Source organism: Crocodylus porosus, unplaced genomic scaffold (genome assembly GCF_001723895.1).
Source record: "Crocodylus porosus isolate Cpor-Errol unplaced genomic scaffold, CroPor_comp1, whole genome shotgun sequence".
In the NCBI taxonomy this organism is placed as follows: domain Eukaryota; kingdom Metazoa; phylum Chordata; order Crocodylia; family Crocodylidae; genus Crocodylus; species Crocodylus porosus.
In genome coordinates, this window is record NW_017728948.1 from 38666458 (window position 1) to 38690353 (window position 23896).

At 36.2% G+C, this 23896-nt stretch overlaps 1 protein-coding gene across 2 annotated transcripts in view; it reads left to right on the forward strand.

Annotated features, from left to right (window-relative positions):
* Positions 1-19717, forward strand: part of PCDH7 (protocadherin 7) — a 428058-nt gene extending 408341 nt beyond the window's left edge. For both annotated transcript variants that reach the window (XM_019553187.1, XM_019553186.1), the window contains exon 4: positions 15233-19717. In XM_019553187.1, coding sequence (XP_019408732.1) covers positions 15233-15612 — 380 coding nt within the window. In that variant the 3' untranslated portion in view covers positions 15613-19717. The remainder of the gene's footprint in view (positions 1-15232) is intronic.
* Positions 19718-23896: the final 4179 nt, after the last annotated feature.

Below are 23896 nucleotides of genomic sequence, written 5' to 3' on the forward strand. Positions count from 1 at the left end.
GTCAGAAGGTCAGCATTTTTATCTAAGGGTCAGAAAGTGATTACCAGAATGTCAATCGCTGACTCCTCAACCTCCTTGAAGCATTCTGGGAGTTTTAGTGCATTGTTCTTAATGCTAGGCCTTGCTTAGCATAAGCACTATCTCACATGCGCAACCCCATTTTTATTGTTGCAAGCCCAAGATTGGGAGCCACTGTTCTAGAAGAACAGCATTGAACTGAGTATATCTCGAGTGATCTGTTCAGTTTATTATCTTCCCTGGCACCCATGGGAATGGGATTGAGAATCCATGAGAATGGGAATATTCCACTTACACATCAGTTTCATAATTTGCTTAATGTTTCTTGTCCATCATATTTAAGAGTGATCAGGATTATCTTTGCATATTTGAACTTCCTGGGACAGGCTTTAAAAGCAAACTTTTTAGTTGAATTATAACACTTTAGGTGAAGAAACTGCTGTCTTGTGTTCCTTTCCCTTACTGTATGTGCATAACGTAAGAGACTTTTTTTTTCTTAGCTCATAAATAATAGATGATTAGCATTCCTTTTCCATTCATCATCTGACAATTCTGTATCCAAAACCTGACCATAATTTTAAACATGCCTGATCATACTAAATTCCTATGTGCATTTTTGAGACAAACAGGTATATCATGGGCAGATAATTAGGCCTCTCTTTCACCGGACAGGATTTCACATAATTAAATGGAGCTTTTTAGCATGGCATAAAGGCTAAATCAATCCCTTAAGTCATTGCTAGTTTTCATTCCGCAAGGCAATTTTTTCTTGACAGTTACTTAAAAAGACAAGTAGTCTCAAGATATTTGTTTTCCCCTTCAAATTCTCATGCTGAGTCCTGCATTATTTAGAGGATCATTAACATGCACAGCATGGAGAGGTTTTTTAAACTTTTTCCCCCTATTTGAAGGCAATTTAATACACATTAACAGGGATTCAGCACACTTTACACTTTTTGTTCAAGATCATTTGGACTAAATTATGTCTTGTAACAAAAAAGAAGAAGCAGTAGTAAGAAAGAAACTTACTTATGCAATCCTCCTAAGAGATAATTTAGAATTGCTTCTTTTATGAAAGAATTGCTACTATTTAATATTTGCCAGTGGCACGCTATTTCTTAGTTCCTGTGTGCAAGAATGACATAGAATCTTAAGAGTCCATAAGGAAAAGAATTATGGTGTAAAGTAGACTTGTTTGAAGTGTTTAATTTTTAACACTGGTTATGTGGTTATGTCAAGATAAGCAGTTAATAAATGCCCCATAGGATAGAATGATTCTTTAAAAGAATGTATGCAATATTCTAAAAGATCCAAAAGAAATAACACAAGATTCCTCCTCAAACTTAGTTGGTAATACTTTTAATATATAACTATGAATTTTAATCTTAATCTTAAAAATAAATTTAAGGCGTATATGGTACATTTGTGTACTCTTTCAGTAGTGGATAAACTTAACAACAAAACTTCCACCTTTATTGCATCAATTATCTCCCTATCTCTACCACAGTACATTATAGCATCTCTCTTAGAAATTCAGTTTCTCCTAAATTTAGGTTTTTCATTTCTAGATGGAAGTGTTTTTTTCATGATCATAAACCATAATTTGCTTGCATATCCATATAATATTGCTGAGAACAACTCCCTTCAAAAGTTTCCTTTGTATGAAAGTTATAAGCAGCTGTATAGCCAGCAGGAAATACAGAGAGGGAGACAGAGAGAGTGAGCACTATATCTTTATGAGAGCGAGAGCGAGCTCTATATATATATATATTTATATAAAACAAATAAATAAATCATATATATATATAAAAAAAATATTATTTATTTGTTTGTTTGTTTACACACTTTCCAATCCCCCTCCCCTCCCCATACACCTATAGCAAGATTTATTAGTATTCCAGCCCAAAGTTCATTGCTTACCAGTAAAATAGTATGGGTGAAACCCATACCAAGAAACTGAATTTAAAAGATGTACAGAATATAGTTGAAACAAGGTTATAATGGATCCTAGTCATGCTAGGTCTCTTGGCCAGGATTATCAGTGAAATTATGTTGATGTTTGAGCCCAGAGTCAGACTTTTCTGAAGTCATCTGTAGGAGGAATGACATTCTAATTGTTTCATGAATTGTTTTATTCCAGAGATTAAGCACAGACACGTTTTACTGAGAAACCTAAAGGTATACAATTTGACACAGTGATAGATTAACACTTTAGCATTAGACCAGCAGAACAATTAGACAGTGTAAATGTTCCTTCATCTTAATGTCTATATGGCTTTAGGAATCCACATTAAGTTCTACTTTTTTAAAAGATCAGTTGCCATTTTACTGGTAGAAATAAATCAGACTATCCAAGTTATAAATGGATTGCAAGAAGGCTCATAGCAATTACACTTAGCTCTTAAAAAATAAAATCTAGGGAGTTACTTTAAATGCAGGATTGAATATTAAACTAAGTAAATTTAGTACAGTAATTTGAACAGTAGACCCCACCATTATCATTAAATTCAGAGCTAACTAGTCTTGTAATATATTTGAAATTTATATTAATACAAGAATGAACGAAATACCAAAACATGAGTTGCAACTGAAATATTTAATAAAAGAAAAATAACTGATTCATAATATGGTGCCTTCATACCATTAGCTAGTTGGCAACCTAAATTACTGTTGCTTATGTAGAATTAGGTTCCAGGCATGCATGTAATTGTATATAGGAAATTCAAGTTCTGTAATGATCATAGGTGCTTAGTTTGGCTACAGGAACCTAGAGGAGGCCTGTTAATTAAACAGCCAGCTGTAGTGCTAGTATAAGATATATTTCAGTTACTCTTCATATACCTTGAATCCTTGCAGATCATGGATCCAATGCTAAGAGTCTAACTTACAAAGGAGAAGGTTTTTCTGCACTCACCCAAGACTTAGATGACTGGCTACACAACGTATTACCATAACCTGCTAGGAGGCATTTGTGATTGAAATAAAAAAAACAGACTTAAGCCATGATTTTATTACTTTAGTTCTTTGTTTACCTACCTAAAGGCAAGTAAATAGCTACTAAGTCTATTCTACCTGATTAATTAAACTACAAAGGAGATGCATCTAAATCTAATGTCAAGTAGATGAATGAAGACACTAGGTGCTTGTTGTAAAAGGAAACTAGTAATCCTGATGAAGTGCAGGATAAATAAAACTAGAACTTCATCCCAAATATCACATCTGAAAAATAGGTATAATTGAACTGTATAGCCAGATTTTTCACACTTTTATACCTTTGTGATCTCATTACCCCTAGTTGAAACTAATGTTAAGTTAGTACAGAAGGCCTTCAAGGGACACACCTAGGGATAAATAATACCCACCCTGAGATGTCAGGGGATGAAGTTTGCCATCAAAAGACTACACAATTAGCAATGTAGTTTTTGTTAAACTTGATGTCATCATCAACAAAACAGCTATGACTGATGACAAAAATATTGAAATTCTAACAATAGATACCCACAAAATTTATATCACATCAGTCTACAAAACATCAAACAAAACCTTTAAATTTACTGGTCCATCAAATGGCAGTCATGATAAAACATGACTGATTAGCAATTTTGACAGCCACAGCATCAGCTGGGGATACAACACAACCAACCAGCCAAGTTGGGGAACAGGCTGAAGTATGGGCAGAAGCACATCAATTGAGCACCCCCGCCCCATGATCCAAAGCTTCCCCATTATCTTAATAGGGGCTACAACACCAAACTGGTATTTGATACCTGGATTCTATAATAAAACCATTCTAGAACCTATTTCCCATTCACAGCATAGACCAATCATCTTAAAAATCAAAGTAGTCCTAATAGCATTCTTCATTTCCCTGTGTTGCCACTTCAACTTCAGGAAAGCAAAGTGGAATGATTTCATCAAACATCTTGATGCTGCAGTAGTAAACATCAAACCAATACCATAAAACTATGAGCAAGTTGAAAAAGGCTATGTAGCACCTCAGGAAAACATATTCTGAGAAGCTGCAGAATGAATTAGGTACCAGGACTAACCAGCCAATAGATACACAGTTGGCAAATAGGTACACAAAAAGAACAGGCTGTACAAAGCAGGCCTGTTTGCTGAGGAAACTATGACTGCAGGAAAAGAACTGGTTGTTACACTAGTGGAGGAAGGAAAGAAGTCATGGCAGAACCACATTGAGAATGTGGATATAAAACTTTATAGCACTTAGCAACAACTCCCCAAAAAGAAAGAGCAACACTATAATGTCAGTACAGATCAGGTCTTATATCAATTCATTGAAAATGGTGGGGCACCAAATAAACTACCCAATCCTCAAGCAAACTGACTTCCACCCAGGGAAGTCATGCACTGGTCAATTATTAATCATCACATAACAGCCAAGATGGCTTTTGAAAAAGAAATGGTCACTGGTGATGTATCCAGAAACCTGTTAGCAGCTTATGACATGGTAAACCACCAGAGGCTCCTTGCAAAAATACATGACAAAAGGTTACCAATTACTACATGTAATGTGATCCTTGCTAGAAAATCTATGATTCTATGCTGAATTATACGCAAATCAGAGCTGTGACAAAAACAAAAGAATGGCCTACCACAAGGGAGTGTACTCTCACTTATGCTTAACATGTTCAACATCTACACTAACAATTAACTGATTCACCTATGCACAAGAAGTTTTATTAGTTTTATTTATGAAGATGATTGTTTTACCACCACCCAGGCTAAGAACTTTCCCCAGGCTGAGGCTATGTTGTTAGTCTACTTCATCAAAAATCAACTGATCCAAATTTATTTGCCAATCCAAATAAAAGACAGGTTAGTCTTTTACATCTTTGGAACTCAGATGCTACTAAGCATCTCAGACTAACCTGGAAAGAAACAGCTCTCACCCACTCTCTGAATTCTATCTACTTTGGAGTGACACTAGACTGCACACTTTCATATAAAACTCATGTAGAAAGGACAAAGTGCAAAGTTAGTTCCATGAACAATATATTAAAGAAGATCAACCCCAAATGTGGGACCAGTCCAACAATGCTATAAACTACTGCACCTGCATTTTGTTATTTGGCAGCTGAATACACATGCCCAGTTAGGGACAGATTGACACATACCAAGTGGTGAGATATTGTGCTGAACAAAAATTGCAGATGCATTACTGGATGCCCTAATCCAACAAATAGCAATAGTTCCTACATACTCATCAGAATCACCCCACAGAACATCAGAAGAGCAATAGCAAGCAAAACAGAAAGTACCTGGTAGATTGAACTAACAGACTCCTGTTACATGGCCACATTATAGTTCCCAGTAGACTAAAATCACGATAAAGTTTTCTCTCTACAATGCAGCCACTGGATGAAACATTGGTAGCCACATAAATAAAAAGGTGGTAGTTGTGACTAGAGATGATCCAAGAGGGAGTTGGAATGACTATCAAAGCTGCTGGACAGCTCCCCGCAGGGGCAGAGCTTGATTGGCCAACATGGCAAAACTTGAACTGCCTCTGAATGGGGATCAGTAAGGCTAAAGTTAACATGCAACTCTGGGGCTATTCCAAAGATGCAGACAGTATGTGCAAATGCAGAGGAAACTTTCATACTATATACCACCTATGGGCCTGCCTATTTGAAGGGTACTAAGCACCAACCAGCAAGGACCTTACTAAGGCTACAGATTAAGTAAAAGTATGGGTCTGTTTCTAGATCCAGATTTTTACCTGGTGACAGGACATGAGAAGAAGTAGTAGTAGTAGTACAGAATCAGGGCCTTAGCTTATAGATAAGCTTGTAAAGTGGAGCAGGGCTGTTGGGACACAGCTGGAGTACACCATGAGTTATTTAATCATCATGCTGCACACTGAGGACACTATTCTTTACATTAATGGCCTTTTGTTTGTATTATTTGTGTATTGTTTTCTCTATTTGATTAAGTCAGGTCTTAAATATTTGATACATTGGTGTTAAACTCTGTTTTACTGCAATCACTGTTAGGACAATGTTCAACTAAATAATGCCATATTTAAGCATGTAATATATATATATATAGTATGCATATTGGCTTTAAAAGGAGCCCAAAGAAAAAAAGTAATCTTTGATGAAGATAAGTGAGCTAAGGAGCTGAGCTTGTTTGCAAGGCTGATGCCAGCCCTGCATGCTGATTGGCCCTGCAGACCGACTTGGTGGCTCAGGTCTAGGGCTGCATGATAAGTCCAACCTTGCATACTGGCTCTGGATGCACATGCCAACTTGGACCCAGTGTGCTGAGTTCAGGACTGCATGCCAGGAGCCATGATAGCACATAGGGTCAGACATGGCATGTTAGATTCAGGGCCACATGCCAGGGCAGACTCAGTGCACTGTGTCTGGCTACATATATCAACCCCACATGTGAACCCAGTCTGGCATGTAGGTGGAAAAGATTTAATGCTTCCATAGCTCTCTCTGTCTCCATTCCCATGGCTCCCAGAGCTGCAGAAAGCCTAAACCATCCGCACCTTAGATTTCCCAATGGAAAGAATATTTTGTGCATCTCTCCTGCCTGGAAAAGGAGTAAGACCCCAAGAATGAGTGTACCATGGGGCCAGGTTATACAAGTGAAAGGAAGGCAGGGTTGAGTGACACTTATATTGTCAACAAATAATGTGTTCCAAAGAGAAGATGACAACCTGTAGAGAGAACCTCCATGTTTAAGGGCAACAAATAAGTAGAATTTCTTACCCAGAATTTTATTTTCTACAGATTTTACTGCAAAAAAGGCTTCATTAGGGCCTCAATTCCTCTTTTTCAAAGTAAAACATAGGACCTGGAATATTGTGTTAGACCTAGGAGTGTATGTATAAATAGCCAATGTGAGATTTTTTAAAAAGTTCCTAAGGGAATTAAACACTTATTTCCTATTGACTTTCAATGGGGGAATGGGTTTCTAACTCCTTCTTTTCCATCACTGTTCATGTATTAGACTTTCTGTGCCTAGACTTCTGTATTATTATTTTATTATTATAAAACATTGAAAAAGACTTTAAGATTTATCATGAAAAGATTCTAGTTCCAAAGCAATTAGTATGTATTATTGTTGTAGTGCAGTTTGCATGGCCCAAACAGCAGATTTGTGTTTGACTATATTCCGCAAGACTGCTTTAGAGATGGCATGCACTATCCCTGCAGTACATGATAATGCCACATTCAGAATGACAGCAGTCCAGGCCTTGGGGCAGTAAATGCTTCTTGAGATATGTTCAATTGCTGTTTAACTGTGTTTAGCCTGAGGTGCAGAGAAAGAAGTCGCTGATGCTTTCAAACATGTTTAAGTATTTTAATAGTGTCTTGGCATGTCAGACTATGCCACAGTACTAACTGGGTTCAGTTCATTGAATTGTCACAATTAGAAACCAGGAATTTCCACGGCAGTATTACTGTAGCTGCTGCTCTCTTGCGTAGTCTTCATAATAGTGCATTTCTATACTCTGTACCTTCTCAGTTATTAGTTTTCTCTGATCATGTAGTCAATACTTTACAGGCTCCAGTGTGCCACCAATTACACCAATTACAACACGGTTTGTAAACCAGAATGCCATTTAATATGAAGATTTTTATGGGTTTTTGGTTAATTATACAGATTTTATACAGATTCACTAATCTTGCTCATTGTAAGAATCTCTGGTTGCATATTTTTTTGTGCACAGAGATTAAGGAATGTGGTTATAGGATATGGTAGAGAGGAAAATTGTGAATAGAGATAGATAAGTAAATATATTTTTAACAGAATCAAAATTCCCCATATTATTCATGAGAGAACAAGGGAAAATGGCTACCCTTTTTATGGCTCTCTAGAAATTTTGTAAGGGTATTGTTTACTGGTTTGATAACTGGGACCACGGAGTGATATTATGGGGCATGCCCAATGGAAGGAAGCAGAATAATCTACAGGCTAATATTGTGGTATTTCCTGATCTAGCAATGAATAGCATTCATAGTGGCTGACTGCTGTTTTAATAGACATAGACTGGATCATACCTTTTAAGTAGGCCCTGTGTTTGGAGTGGTATAGAACTGCAGTTCTGCTAGAGCAGAAGGGTTCTGGGGTAAGAATTGTATAGTAAGGAACATGTGTTTTTCCCTTAATGATCCATTGCACAGTAAGATGTTTTAGTCCTTTGGGGGAAACAGGTGGAACAAAACGTGTGTGTCACTGAGCACAGGGGCCATCCCTGTGAATATGACTTACATGTGAGAGAACAGAGAGGCTTCTGGTAGTGTGAACTAATACTAAATCTGGACTGATTTAATTATTGATATGGTAGTGTCTATAAATGCAGCTAAAGACAGAAAGATTATGTGGCAATGTTCTGCCTGTAGGGATGTTAGAACATTATTAGTGGTAACTTTGCAACCTTTCTTTCTCTCTCGTGTGTGTGTGTTTGTGTGTACATGCATGCATACCCTGAGAGTTAGTGAATTATAACTAGCTGACTGTGGTTCCCCATGCTCACTAAAATTTACTACTCCATGAATATCTGCCTCCTGGGGAAGAAAAAAAGCATTAAAAAAAATTTAAAATATCCAAAATTATACAGTTCTATCTTAATGTGAACCTCACATTTTCTCTAAACTGTTGGCTGCCTTGCCTTTTCAATAACCAATCTTTCTAGCCGTAAAGCATCAGCTATCCACAATCAACATAAACATGTGAATGGATATAAATAACCCTACTCATTTGCATGCTTCTTTACAAAGGAATTAGGAAAACACACACAACATAAACATTGTAGAGATTAACTAAGTGTAATTAGTTCAACAGAACTTTAAAATTATAATGAATAATTGCACAGTTGCACAATACCAAATATTAGGAACTAAGAAACACTGAAACCTCTTAGAAACCCTATAATAGGGGGTGTCACGTTAAAAGTATTTTAGTGCTCCTGAAAATCCTTTTAGGAAAATTAAAAGAAACCAAGACCTGCAACTGTATTTTATGTTTGAATAAATTCTCCTTTATCTATCTTATGTGCCATTACCCTCCCCAGAATGTCCTTTGGCTCTCTCCCCATTCACTTGCAAACATTAGAATACAAGGATACTTCCTCTGCTCTCATTTATTGTTTGATGAATAATGTAACACTTAACAGTGTTGGTCAATATCTACATTGCTAGTAATCTTTTTATTTTTAGGCTCCTAAGTGAAAGGCCTGACTGTCAAATGCTAAGCTCCCAATAGCTCCCATTGAAATCAGTGGGATCATGTTAGTTGCTTGTCAGATGCTTCTGAAATTTGCTACCTATGAAGGCCCCTTAGAGATGTTCATTTAGCAAAAGTGATGGGTTCTGATGCATGGCAGGAAGCATGATTTTGAGATCAAGGATCATATTCTAATGTCACCATACTTGCCAGTGCATGGAGACCCCAGAATCATTACCCTAGGCTCCTCCTATGCCAGCAAGTTGAAAACCAGGTGCCTGACAATCAGCTGACTATCAGCTTCACCAGGGACCATACCAGAGTTTGGAACTAGGCCCATTATGGTCACCATCAGGTTGATAATCACAGAATCATAGAAAATTAGGCTAGGAAGGGACCTCAGGAGGTAAGCTAATCTAATCCCTTGCTCAAAGCAGGACCATCTCTAAATATAATATACCAGCCAAGGCTTTGTCTATCCAGGTCTTTAAAAAACTCAAAAGAGAGAGATTTCACAATGACTCTGGATAACCTGTTCTAGTGTTTTACTACCCTCCTTGTGAGAAAGTTTTTCCTAATAACTAACCTGAACCTCCCTTACTATAACTTGAGACTATTGCTCCTTGTTCTGTCATCTGCCACCACTGAGAACAGTCTAACTCCATCCTCTTGGGAACCACCCTTCAGGAGTTGAAGGCTGCTATTAAATCCTCCCTCCGTTATCTCTTCTTTAGACTAAAAAGCTCAGTTCTCTCAGCTTCTCCTTATAACTCATGTTCCCCAGACCTCTGAGCATTTCCGTTGCCCTCCACTGGACTCCAGCAGTTTGTCCATGTTGTTTCTGTAGTGGGGCCCTGAAAACTGGACATAGTTGAATGTGATCAGGGTAGAATGAGTGGACTAGATACAGTGATTACACTGGGGTCTGGAACTGGCTCTGGTGATATCTCAGACCCAGCTGGCAAAAGCTGTTCAGTGCAGGATTTAAAGTCACCAATGTGGGTGGTGCAGGGAGCCTCTGTTCCCCCTTTCCCCTCAATGCTGGGAACCCCTGATTCTCTGCTCTGTGCATCCCAGCCAGAGCTTCTTGGCACAGGGTTTAAAGGCCTGGCGGGAGGTTTCCCCCTGCTAGGATTTTAAGTCCCATACTGGGAAGCCTGGCACATGGAAGCCTCTGCTCTACTGTCCCTGGATAGTGCCATTCTATGCAGGGATTAAAGCCCCAGAGTTTAAATGGTTTAAACCCCCTGCTCAGTCTTCGTAATAGTGCAGTTGTACACCATGTACCATCTCAATTATTAGCTTTCTCTGATCACGCAGTTAGTATTTTACAGGCTCCAGTGTGCTATGAATTACACAAATTACAACACAGTTTGTAAGCCACAATGCTGTTTAATATGAAGATTTTTATGGGCTTTTGTTTAATTACACCGATTTTATACAGATTCACTAATCTTGCTCATTGTAGGAATCTCTGGTTGCATATTTTTTGTGCATGGAAATTAAGGAATGTGGTTATAGGAAATGGTAGAGAGAAAATTGTGAATAGAGGTAGATAAATAAATGTATTTTTAACAGAATCAAAATTCCCCATATTACCAGTGAGAGAACAAGGGAAAATGGCTACCGTTAGTACTTTAATCATCACATAAATATAATGGGTAGAGGCCTAAGATGTCTAAAATGGGTGTTGGAGCCTAACTTTATGCACCAAGTTTTTAAAGTTCTGTAGTAAAAACAATGTATATTGGAAGCAGATACTAGATGACCTGCATTGCAGAGAAGTATATGTATGAATAGCTATGCTCAGAGTTTCAGGCATATACTAGTAAGTAGCTGTTAGCTTTTCTAGTTAATGTGCAGATATTTGTACAAAAATCAGTGAGATTAGAACTGGCTTGTCTGTGCAAAAATATTTAATAGATTGAAGGAAGGAAGATAATTTCTCCGGGTGATTTCTGTCACTAATTAGCATTGCAAGAAAAATTGTGTTGGTTAATCACTCGCATTTTAAAACACTTATTTAAGTCATGGCATTTTAAGATATGGGACAATAGAAATCTGTTATTGTTTTTCTTGATGATGTACCAAGTATAATGACAAACAGTTCAACATGTCTTGCCGAATTAGTCCTGTCAGCCAGCAGTGAGGTCTCCAATGAAGCGTTTAAATTTTAAAAAGGATGAATTCTTTATGAAAAACCAAGTCTCTTGGATAGAGATATGCTTGCATATGAATTACATGGCAGAAGAAAACCAACTTTTCTTCAAATGTAAATGGTGGAATTCAGTTACATCTAAAACCTGGTGATAGAAATTCTCAATCTGGCTCTAAAATGGGTTAGCACAGCTACTGGAACTGTGTAGCTACAGTAGCATGGAGCTCTTTGTGGGTTAATTTACCTTGCTTCACAGGATATCAGTTGTGGGGATCTACACTATTGTTCAATGGTCAATATGGATAGGGTAATGTACTTTGTTAACAGACCACAATTCCTGCAATGTAGTATAATGAAAAGCAAGCACAATGAAATTATTTGAAACAGAAAATATTTTAGTATGCACCTTTAACAAGTCACATTGCATCAATCAAAAAATGAAGGCAACCATTCAACCAAGTACTTAAGCAATAATAAGCCAACCAGTAAAACCCTTCCTACTGAATAAGAGTGAGATTTTCAAAATCGGTATTGCACTAACCCTGTTTCCATTGAAATCAGTAGTGTAGTGTTTTTGAAAATCTCACCCCAAAGAACTGAAGATAGTGCTTAATTCAGGATATGACTAGTTTGCTTCAATGGGATTACATATGCGTTAACATGATTAAGTTATTTCCTGTTTCAGCACCTAAACAAATAAATGAAAGCCTAATGTGACAAATTCTAAATGAAAGGAGACCTAGCCAAATAGCTTTATAATAATTGTATGAGAATAGATTACAGTACCTACCTGGATTTTGTACCAAGTCTCATGATTTCAGAATGAAAAAAATAATTTATTTTTGGAGGGGGCACCAGGGAGTGAAGGGAGAGTAAAACTGGAGCATCAGATAAAATGGCCCGTCTTGAAGAGCACGATTCAACACCCACTGAAATCAATGGAATATTTTGTGTTGACTTCAAGTGTCACTGAATCAAATCCTGCCTGATATAGAGAAAAGAGAAAAAAATGAAACTGTACATAAAATAAGTCAGGACAAAATTATGGTAACCATCATTGAAAAACTGAGTAATATTTAATTTATTTATAGTAAAGGGATCACAGGCATTGCCACTTGGCATATATTTACAACAATTCTAGCCATAATTCAAATAATAAAAATGACCAACTTTTTTGCAGTGGTCATTGTTAGAAAATAAAAAATAGATCCTGAAGCTTATTAAGAGATAAAAGTTAGGCAGGGTTGAGACTTGCTTTTCTCTCTCTCTCTAACATGCACACACACATAATGCACATCTCTCTCTCTCTCATACTACATATATACATATATATATACACACACACACATACACACACACACATCTCTATCTATAGATAGATAGAGGTTATATATATCTATATCTACAGATGTATAGATATAGATATATAGGTTGGGTTGGGTTGGGTGTTGGTTGCGTTAGGTAAGTTATGTTGGGTTAAGTGTTGCCTATATGTATCTCTCTCTGTCTCTCTCCTAACCTCAATAGTACATTATCCATACCTCCTACCTTCAGCAAGTGTAACAGTAATTTTAAATTTTCTTTTATCAATAGTGGAATTTTTCAAGTTATTCTTTGTATTTTGTGTACCACTCCCAGGCCACAGTGAGAGAACAGATAGGCTGACAAATGTCAATATTTCTGTTATCCTTTACTGACGTAGAAAACGGTGGGAGTTGAGTCTAAATCGATAATCCTTTTGTGTGCTAAGGAAAACTTGGCAGACACGCACAGACATATTTTTTAAAACTCAAAACCTTAACCTTAACATTACTAAGTGCAGATAAGTGCCTACATGAATAATCATCCCTTCTTGTTCTTACTGAAGTTAATAGGATATTGAAATATTATTAAGATATGACATAGCTTTCTTTTGAGCATCCCCTACTAAATCAATGTATACTAGGTCTTATGAAAATGTTAACATTCGGAGTTTGTTAGCAGTTAATTTTAAGAGTGTACAAAGAAACAGGTAGCCTAGTAAAAGATAATATCAGTATGGGATGAACATCAGAAATGACATTCCCAAGTGAAACTTGTTTACATAACTGTTGCTGTTCATATAACTTTGCTTCCATGGAAGTTAAAGGGAATTTTACCAGTAAAATCAAAATCTTCAGGCTTAAGCCATTGCTGAGTACCTTTGAAAATTCCACATCCAGATTTTAATGCCACTCGCTGTAAATATTTTAATAAAATTAAAATAAAATAGGTTTTTATGATAGAAATAAAGTTATTGGATGCTGTGGTCATGTGTGCATGGGAGGTGCTGACTGTGCAATCAGTACATTGCTTGTATAAACAAGTACTAAATGACTGCACAGTAACACATGTTACTGTGCAATAGTGCCAACAAATGGTTTTATTGTGATGCTGACTGTGCAGTAGCCTGAGACTGCTGCATAGTACACTGTGTCACAACTCCTGCCATGTGACACTACTGCGTAGTAGTCTTGAGCTACTGTGCAGTTAGCGTCTTGTGTAGACACAGCCTCTGTGTCTATAAGGGTTTAGTTCAGTAAATTGCAAAGAAATAAATATTTCACGGTGAGATTTCCAACATTCATAAAAAGGTATGAAGCATATTACAAAGAAGGAAATTAGGTAAAATAGTATAAAAGGTATTATTTGGGATAATGGATATGAAACAAATTAAAAACTATACATTATGCATTGATATTAAGATTAAAAATCTGTGTATACAACATACTTTTTTAAACAGGGGAATTTGTAGCCAACCAAACTTGAGTTAAGTAGCCCATTACTACTTTAAGAATCTAATTCAAATAATTGGCATTGCTCACAGAGGAATATTCTACTCAATTTACACAAAATCACGTGTATCTGAATTATTTTATTGAAATACAAATCTGCCTATAAAATGGCATACATTTCAAATTGATTTTCTGATATTTGTACAAATATAATGTATTTAAGAGCCCTCTGTTGTAGCAGGTAGGTTTCAAAACTGAAACCTTTCCTCTACCAAAGCCTACTTAATATCAGTGCACAACTGCTGAAAAACTAGGTTACAGAGGTTTGGAACATGATTGCTTTCCATGCAGCACAGCACATTCTATATTCAGCCAACACTTCAGCTGTTATATTTCTACACAAACACCTTTGCACGTATTAGATCACATTTGGAATGAATAAGTTTATATGTGTGTTCCTAACCATGCCTGATTGTAGAATTAATTTTAACATGTTATATACTAACAGCTTAGGTCTAGTGCTGAGAAGATTTATATGCATGTCAAGCTTTATGTATGAAAATAGTCACATTATGACAATGAGACTACTCACATGTAGCAAGATAAGCATATACAAAAATGTCTGCAAGATAAGGGTCTTAGATTCTATTTATAATCAAAAGAAAGGTTTTGTATTTTAATAACTTCAAGAAAATGGGCAATATGAAATGAAGCATTTGGTTGATACATTAGTTTCAAAATCCAATACAACCTTAAAAGCCAAAATTCATTAGCTAACTGTTACTATTCCCAAATGCAGAAAAAGAAAAGGAAAAGGCCTAAAAATTACTATAATATATTAAGAAGTGCCTTTATACTGGCACTTCTTTTTTAGACTACTGATACCTGGTATAACTGCGTAGTTTGTTGTTGTGTATGACATGTATGTAATAAAAATTAACATACTGCCAAGAGATTTGACATTTAAGATAAGATTTTGCTAATACAAAACCTTTAAAATATATGTCTTTTGCTCTGAAGTTCTTCAGTCACACTTAGGAAGGGAAAACATTTTCAGTAATTAAAAAGAAAAAAAAAAGTAATTCTCCTCTGTTTCCAGATTCAAGACCTCTACCAGATGTAGCCCTGACGGGGAAGTGTACCCGGGAGTGTGATGAATATGGCCACTCTGATTCCTGCTGGATGCCAGTTCGCACTTCACCTGAAAGAAAGCAGAAGAGCCAGCCAAAACTCTCCACGTTCATGCCTGTTGATGAACGAGGCAGTCAGGAAAAGCTGGCCAATGGAGAAGCCTCCCTCATGGGTGATCGCAACAGAAACCTCCTTAACAAAAAGTTGACCTCATCCTATGAGACCTTCAGTGCAGCTAGTTTCAGCAAAAACGAGGAAGCCAGCCCAGAGGATATTCCCCTTACACAGACGGGGGAATACAAGCCATCTCCTGTCAATACCCTAACGAGAAGAGAAGTTTACCTGTAGGCTAAAAAGAAGCAACAACAAAGTTCTTTCATGTATAAGAAGGAAAAGGGGCAAAAATCTTTAAATTAAAACAGTCTAACTCAAACAAATAAAGGGGAATAAAAAAGAGGGGGCCACCAAAGAGACAAAAGCTTTGCCTGCCACTTCTGCCTCCACAGCGGGCATTTAACTATAGTGTCTGCTTGACTATACTATACAATGTAGAAACCATTGTTGTTACTTGCATGTGTAATCCCCCTCACTGATTTTTATTTTCCTAAATTTACGTTTGCAAATTCCTTTCACGGTAACAAGCCTGTTTAAAAGACCACAACACACTATTGTTACCCCTCTGCAGAAGCATGATTTAAGCCACTCGTATTTTGTTTGATTGTCATCTGGCTTGTTATGGAAAACAGGTCAGGAAAAATATATTCCAGACATATCATCTGAATATTGCTGATCCCCATCAGGGATGATCCTTCAGAAACCATACATATATAGAGGTAAATATAAAAGGAGAACCATTAATAGGCACTTTGTGAAGATCACAGCTTTAATATTCTCACCTGGGGCTGGAAGCAGCAGAAATATATTCAGCCTGAGACTGCAGTCCAAAACGTGGCATATTTCCCTATGAATCATGAACTCTGGGTTCTGTTTTATCTGTAGAATGAACTTTCTCTCTCTTTTTCTCTGTCTCTTGTTCTATCTGAAGGCTTACTGCAGCATAAGTAAAATTAGTATCATATGTACCATAGCATACTAATGATAAGCTGTTAAACTCATGTTATTTTGGACAAGACCAACATCTAGCTGGGATGATCGTAATAACTAAAAGGCCAAAGATCACACAATGGATCAGGGGAATTGCTAAGTATTTGGGCTTGACTTAGAAACCTAATGTACCCACAAATGCACACATATACACAAACACATTCAGTTACATTTTGCACAGCAGCATAGTTCACAAGCCCAGATGACATCCTTCTTTTTCAAATGGATTTTAGTTGAATACCCAAAGGAACTGAAATGATGAGTTTGCTCATTATGACATGATATGCTACAGCAGATGTTGTATGATATGATACTACCAGTTCCGGGGAATATTATTAGAGAGGTTAAAATTAAATATACTTATATATTTTTAAATTGGAGGCTGTATTCATGAGACCCAGAATATGTTTTGGGAATGGAAAGAAAAGGAGAGTGGTGAGATGCAGTGGCAAGAGCTAATTGCAAGTTAAGTACAATGGTGTCTTCTCAAAGCGCAAGAAATGCTTGCTAAATATTTTGTCATCAGCATTGCAGATTATGAATTGCTTTTGTCAAATGTACAATGCAGGTTTCTTGAAACACAAGTGCATTAAAGCTGAGTCCTGTGCAATACAAAACCAATGTCAAAACTCAAAAACATTTAGGTCAGGTGACAAATAGCCTGACTGACTTGAGCACTGACATGATACTTTTATAGTAGATTGAGACAAGTCACAAGGTATTCAAACTGAGGATGATTGCTGAATTGTATGGGTTGTGACAGCTCTCACAATGTACACTTCTTAAAAGGCATAGGAAATGAAAAAGATTTTTTTGTGCAATAAAAAGCGACAAAGTGTGCAACATTTGAGCAGGTTGCTTTGTAGCTGACGACATAGTAATAATTAAAAGCTGAGCTTGGACATTCAGATGAAACTGACAATCGATCAACACAGCGAGGATAGCTTGAGAAAGGTGCAAACATTCAAATCCTTGGATGTTTTACCTGGCATTAAGGCATGGATAGAAGGCTCTCTAGTAGATTGTAGTCACAATGTAGCTTTGGGTAGTTTCTTGCTTTGAAAAATTACATAGATTACAATGTTAAACAGCCTGAAATATAGGTTGATAAATCAAAACAACTCATCACAACATTCACTTTTCAAATATTCTTCTCCTCTGTATAGTGGGGTGCCCTTTTTGGCCATAATATTCTTCCCTTTCTTAAGTTTACTTTTCATTTTATAGTTCGTTTCTGTATAGCAGTTATGATGAATGGGCACGTTATGAAGAAAATATTAAAACAAAGATTAATAATGATTGAACATGGTTTATGTTTAATTATTATCTAAATTATGGAGAGATGCAAACTAGTACTTTGTTATGAGACTGCATAGAGCAGTTATTGCTTTGTATAATCTGTAAGTATCTGTTAAGAAAAAAATGCTTCTAAAGATGCTTATGTAATGTATACATATTTTTCTTGCACGTTTCAACAGAATACACAATTGCATAACACAGGTGTTCAACAAAACTTTTTATTTCATAAGAATTTATTTTACTTAATACTACACTCAAAATCACTAGATAGCTTGTTTCAATATATCTTTAAGCCCTTTTTTCTACAAAGCTATTAATACGGGTCATAGAAGACCTTCAGTTTAAATGGATCAGCAGTCACTCACCAATTTTGCACCACATAAAAGATAGCCATGCCATTAAGTAATTTACTTGTGTGCATCTCCTTAGACTAAAATGGGTGTGAAAGAATTTTTAAAAAATCAATGTACTGTAAGTATTCACGGTAATTCTAGTAGAACTAGCCATCATAACATGTTGATTATTCTTATGACCTGGCATGACACAGAATATATTTTGTGTTCGTATTTTTTTTTGAATTTGAAATAGGTTAAATCTGGTGCCACTTCATATATAGAGTGCTTTTGTAAAAAAAAAAAATACATGAATAAAATAAAGCAAAATAAAATGAAAAAAAAAATTAGGGTGAATGCAAAATATGCAACTGTGCCTTTTATACCCGTTGTTATGAAAAAATGGTGTTGGGTTTGAACACTGAGGGGAAATGGGCTATTCCCAACTTTTTTGAATCTGTATATTTACCCTTGTTTATTTTCTGAGAAATTATAAATAATATATTTAAAAACAAGCCTTCTGTCAAACTCAGATAATGGACCAGTCTTATTTATCTTTCATTATTAATATAAGCTTGTGGTTTAGGTATATACTCTGTCCTTCCTTCCTTCCTTCCTTCCTTTTCTTTTGTTGCCTTGAAGGCTATGATATAAAATGCTCAAGACAAATAGCATACTTTTGTTAGAATCTGTCATCGGTTCATTTTACCAGGGAATTGTTTTTTGGGGGTTTTAATTTTAAATTGCTTTTAGCTGCCATTCCATTTTGGTTGGACAATATAAGAATCATCCTACTTTTTCCTTTCCTTCCATGGGGATCTAAAATGAACTTTGCATGTATTTTACATTAGGACACACTTATAGATTGATACATAGATATATACCCTTGTATATATTAGAAAAGTCAGTATCTTCAGTCTAAGATCTAAGGCTCATTCTGATTCTCCAGATCTACTATATTTATTCAATATGGTTTCTGACTGGCCTGCTGCCTGAGTTTCAGGAAAACAACAAAAATGCAAAAAAACCAAAAAAAAAAAAAAACCACAAAAAAACAAACAAAAACAAAAACAACAAAAAAGAAAGGTAGACATTATTTTTATGTGGGGAAGAGCTAAAATGGGAGCAAAGACACTTGGCTGAAAGGCTACCCTAGGAAGTTGTCAGTTAGAGAAAGGCCAAACGAAATTGCCACAAATATAGTTACCACTGAAAGACTTCTAAGAATCTTGAACAAAAAAACAGGCATACTTATGTTGTATTGGTGATATACAGATTTTTTTTAAGAAATGAAAAGAGAGGAGATGAATAACGTAAGAGATGAAAATAGTTAAGCAATTCAGTTGTGTTGCTGCCCAAGGAGTGTAACACTTGGAAGAAGGCATCATTCCTAGCTACCTAGGGTATACTTTCAGACAACTTTTTTCCTAAATTTTAAAGCACTTGCATTCAGTGTGGTACGATCTGTTTGTAATATTAATCATTGACTATTGTTCTGCAACTTGGATGTTGATAGTGAAGCAGAGAACAATTTATCATTGTTTATTATGAGTCACTATGCACGCAACTATGCTAAACATGGCAAAATGTATTAAACGCTAGTCCACCTCTATTTATGAAATATTTACATAATTTAATTTGCTTTTGTACAGTTTTATGTAAATAAATTGCTTGTCATTTTTGTCTCTGCAAATTAAAATATAACATGTTCAAATGGTTGCCCATTCACTAGCATGCTTTCTCTGATAGGCTATTCTGTCTCGACAGGAAAAAAATAATGAATTCACATAGTATTTTGATTCAGAATATTCAGAAGCTTCTTGGATGGTAAAGAGTGTTATTCTAATTTTTAGCTATTTAAGCTTCTAATGTACAGTCATAGAATCATAGAAAATTAGGGTTGGAAAGGACCTCAGGAGGTCATCTAGTCCAACCCTCTGCTCAAAGCAGGACCGGTATAACTGTGGCCATCCTCCTTCTCTATAGTGACATTCAATATAGATTATTCACATCCCTTAGAACAACTTATACTGCTTCTTGGCCTGCTTTCACGGAAGAATAAAGTACTTGTAATGGAAGCACTTGCTTCCCATTAATGGTTGAACATGGCCTCTTTTTAAAGCATTTAGAAAACTTTTACATTAAGAGAAAAAACAAGATCTGAGTAAAAGTAAAGCTGTTCTTATTTACATTATATAACATCAATTTTCTCATTGGGAATAAAAAAATACACTTAGGTCTCTATTTTTTAAAAGTTCAGAACCAATAACAATTTTTGAAAGGTCAATAAAAATGTCTGTGCTGAAAAGAAGGCAGTGATAGGGCTAACACAGTTTTATAGGGCACAGTATGAAAAAACACAAGCAAGTCTTCCTACATATGAATAAAGTTTTCCCACCTCCACATACCGCAACAAGATCAAGAATAAAGCATCTTCAAGAATGAAGAAGGAGGACGTTTTAAAAACCTGACCATATATCTACCTGGAAGAAACAGTATGATTAAAATAAAAGATAAATTCTCACCTTTCTCCTCTGTTTTACAAGTAAAACTACTGAAATTGGTTTTTCTCTAGTAAAAAAAAAAAAATCCCCAATTTTTGGATTAAAAAAAGTAACCCAAAATCCACATTTTTCCATGATTAAAATGAAAACCCACTTCATATATATCTATATATTAGTGGAGTTTCATTTTAACCATGGAACAAAATAATTTTATTATGCGGATTTTGGGTTATTTTTTTAATCCAAAAATTGGGGAATTTTTACTAAGACAAAACCAGACTACCTGCTTAATAGGTTCTTTATTAATTGCCTTTCCTTCTCCTCAATATGTTTAAACCTGATTTGTAAATCAATCTTACCTATGCTTAAATATATTTGTGAGGGTTTTCTAATAAATATGACATTGTAGAACAAATAGTACTTTAGTATGCAATCAATGTGCATGGCAAACCATATGGGATAGCTCATAAACTTCATTACCTTAGCTACACTTTGATTTTTTTAAAGTATAAATTGACTCATATGCCTAAAAAGGTTCTGACATTATTTTAATCTACTTTTATTGTGATTTTTCACGTCTAAGCTGGTGCTCTCCCTAGCTCGTCTTTTCAGATGCATCTGTCAAGGGAGTGTCTTTTTCTTTCCATAAGCAAGGATTTAAAAAGATTGTGAAGAGCTTGCAAACCAAAAAACCAACCCTAAATCTTCCCCTTGGTACTGCAGTGCACTAGCCACCAACCCCCTCCAGCAGTATCAGTTTAATGAGTAACTTCATTCAGGTTTTTATGTTTACTTTATACTAAATGTAGTACACAAGGCATGACCTTATGTTTTTTTTATTTTGTCTTTTATTTTCATTCTTCTCTAATACTTGTTTATGAACGGCATCTAGGAAGGTGATTAAAGCAAGATAAAACAAATTTCCTAAGCTGCAGTGTGTGCTAATGGATGGAAATATAAAATGGGGAAAGTTAACAATTTATGCTCCCCTTTAACCCTGATTTCATTTTTTCCCTCTTACTTTGCAGTGAAATGTAAATCTTATGCAATGACTGAATTTAATATGTGTGACCTAAGCAGAAGTAATTTTAAGTCTTTATTGAGCCTCCTGTGGGAGTGTGCAGAGGATGCATAATTCTTCATAAATGTGCAAGCTGCCCAGATCAGTCAGGGGGTGACTGATCAGCAATACAGACACTGTAGTGCAGACATGAAGTTTTTGTGTCTTACGACTAGTACAATATAGTAGTATAGGCCAGTCAGCCTATTCACAAGAAAAAACAAGACATGGGATGTACATTTGAGACAGAGGAAAGAATGCTTTTGCAAAGGGTTGGAAACATGCATCGGATAACCAAAGAAGTATGTGCAAAAAATAATCAGATCTTCTATTTACAGAAGTTGGAGAATAATAAAAAAAAGAACTTTAGCTTGAGACAGTAATGGGGTGGAAAAGGAAATCAGGGGTTAAAAGACTTGCAATGAGTTTTTTCGTCATAGATCTCTTACCTTGCCAAATGTATTCTTAGGACAAACATGCTATGCCAATGACAAAATCATGGGTCTGAAGGCCAAAATACTTACCTGCAGTGTAACCTTTCTAAACAGATTTGCATACCTTATATTTAAGGTCTTGATACTAATGATATGGATCAGTGATTCTCAACCAGGATGCCACAGCGCCCTGAGGTGTTGTAGATCCTTTCAACAGTGCTGCTTAATGCCACCCAGTGTTAGCACTGTTCAGTGTGCAGACATGATTCACAAGATAAACCCAGATATTTCAAATAGGAACACATAGTGTTAAAAAACATTCTGAGTTTTTTTGCCGCAGAAAAAATTGCCCTAATATTTCTCTGTAATACAAAACAAAAACAAAAAAAGTGAAAATTAAGGCCTCCAGCAGACATTTACTGAAAGGTGCAGTGGGATCTGAACAACAATCCCAACAATCACAACTCCTGCCATGCTACCCATTCACTACCTGGTTAATCATGTCTTAAGTGTCACATGTGCCAGGGGCCTATGAGCTGGCATTTCCAAAGGGAGCCCTGAATTTAACGAGGGTTGCATGGAGTCTAAAGAGGCAGAGAATCACTGCTGTAGATCAATGAGAAAAGCAGTATTAAGATACTTTCTGTATGAGGATTTATTTTATTTTATTTTATGTAGCTTTGGCAAAATATTATAGAATATATTGTAGGGGCAGCCACTTTGCTGAGATTACATTTGTATAGAACTGGTAGCCAAAAGTGCTTCACAAATTTAAACGGTACACCATTCATTTTCTTTCATTCCTGTATTTGATTTGTTTTCAAATAAATATTTTAGAATTAGTATGCTAGCATACCCATGGAAGAATTTATCAGATAAGGAAACAGCAGTTGCCTAAAAGGTATTAAAAATATTCAGGTAAGCAAGCCTTATGGATCAAAACCTGTTTCACTTTTATGCCAAAGTGGAATTTACAAAGCTGTGTACAGCGCATTTTTAGCTCATACACATCTTGTAGATTTATTTCCACCACAGACAGAATAGGTTTGCTTGGTTATGCACATAACTGCCAACAGTGGGAGGAGAAATGGAACACTGTCTTAAAGGAGCAGAAACTATCCCATTGCTGTTTATCCATCTTATGCAATAAATATTAAGTGTTTTATGCAGAAAAAGAACTTTGGGATCAAAACCCAGATCTTATCCTTGAAGGCACTTCACTGTCCCTGATCCATTCTCCCTCTCCTTTGATGCCTCTTCCTGGCCCTACATATCTTTTTTTCTCTTGGCTAACATGTAAGAGAAGTGGAGGGCACTCCTAGTAATGCCTAGTGGTTACAGTAGTTTGCTGACGAGAAAGATGCAAATACCAACTAGGTAAAAGGGAAAGCTAAAAGTTTGGACTTCCAGTCAATGAGCAAGTCCTCTTAAAACTAGATTACTCTTTTTCTCTAGTAGAGTTTTACCATGTTTTTCCTCCAACTAAAGATTAGGGATTTGCCTGGCATTATCTGCTTCCCCTCAGTGGCTATGCAGCCATAGTTTAGATTTTTGAGTTTGCTGAAAAGGAAAGCACAGGGCCAGCTCAGCTATGAAAGTAGAAATGGAAGTCCAAATCTGTGTAAGTGCTAAAAATTGCAGTTAGAGGTATTCATGAGATGTTATTTGTGGAAGAGAACTGGCTCTTTTGCAAGAAGTTAGATTGGATAGTTTTGAGGAAAATTTCTTTCTCTTGATCTAACTTGAGTGCCTGTACATTCCTCTTGAGTATGGATGGTACCTGATATCCCACAGTTCTCTATTTTCTCCGCTGTATCCTCCAAAGAAGAGAGAGGGAGGGAGAGCATACACTGTCTGATGACCTGTCAAGGGGTGAACTTTGAGGGAGTCTTGTGCAGG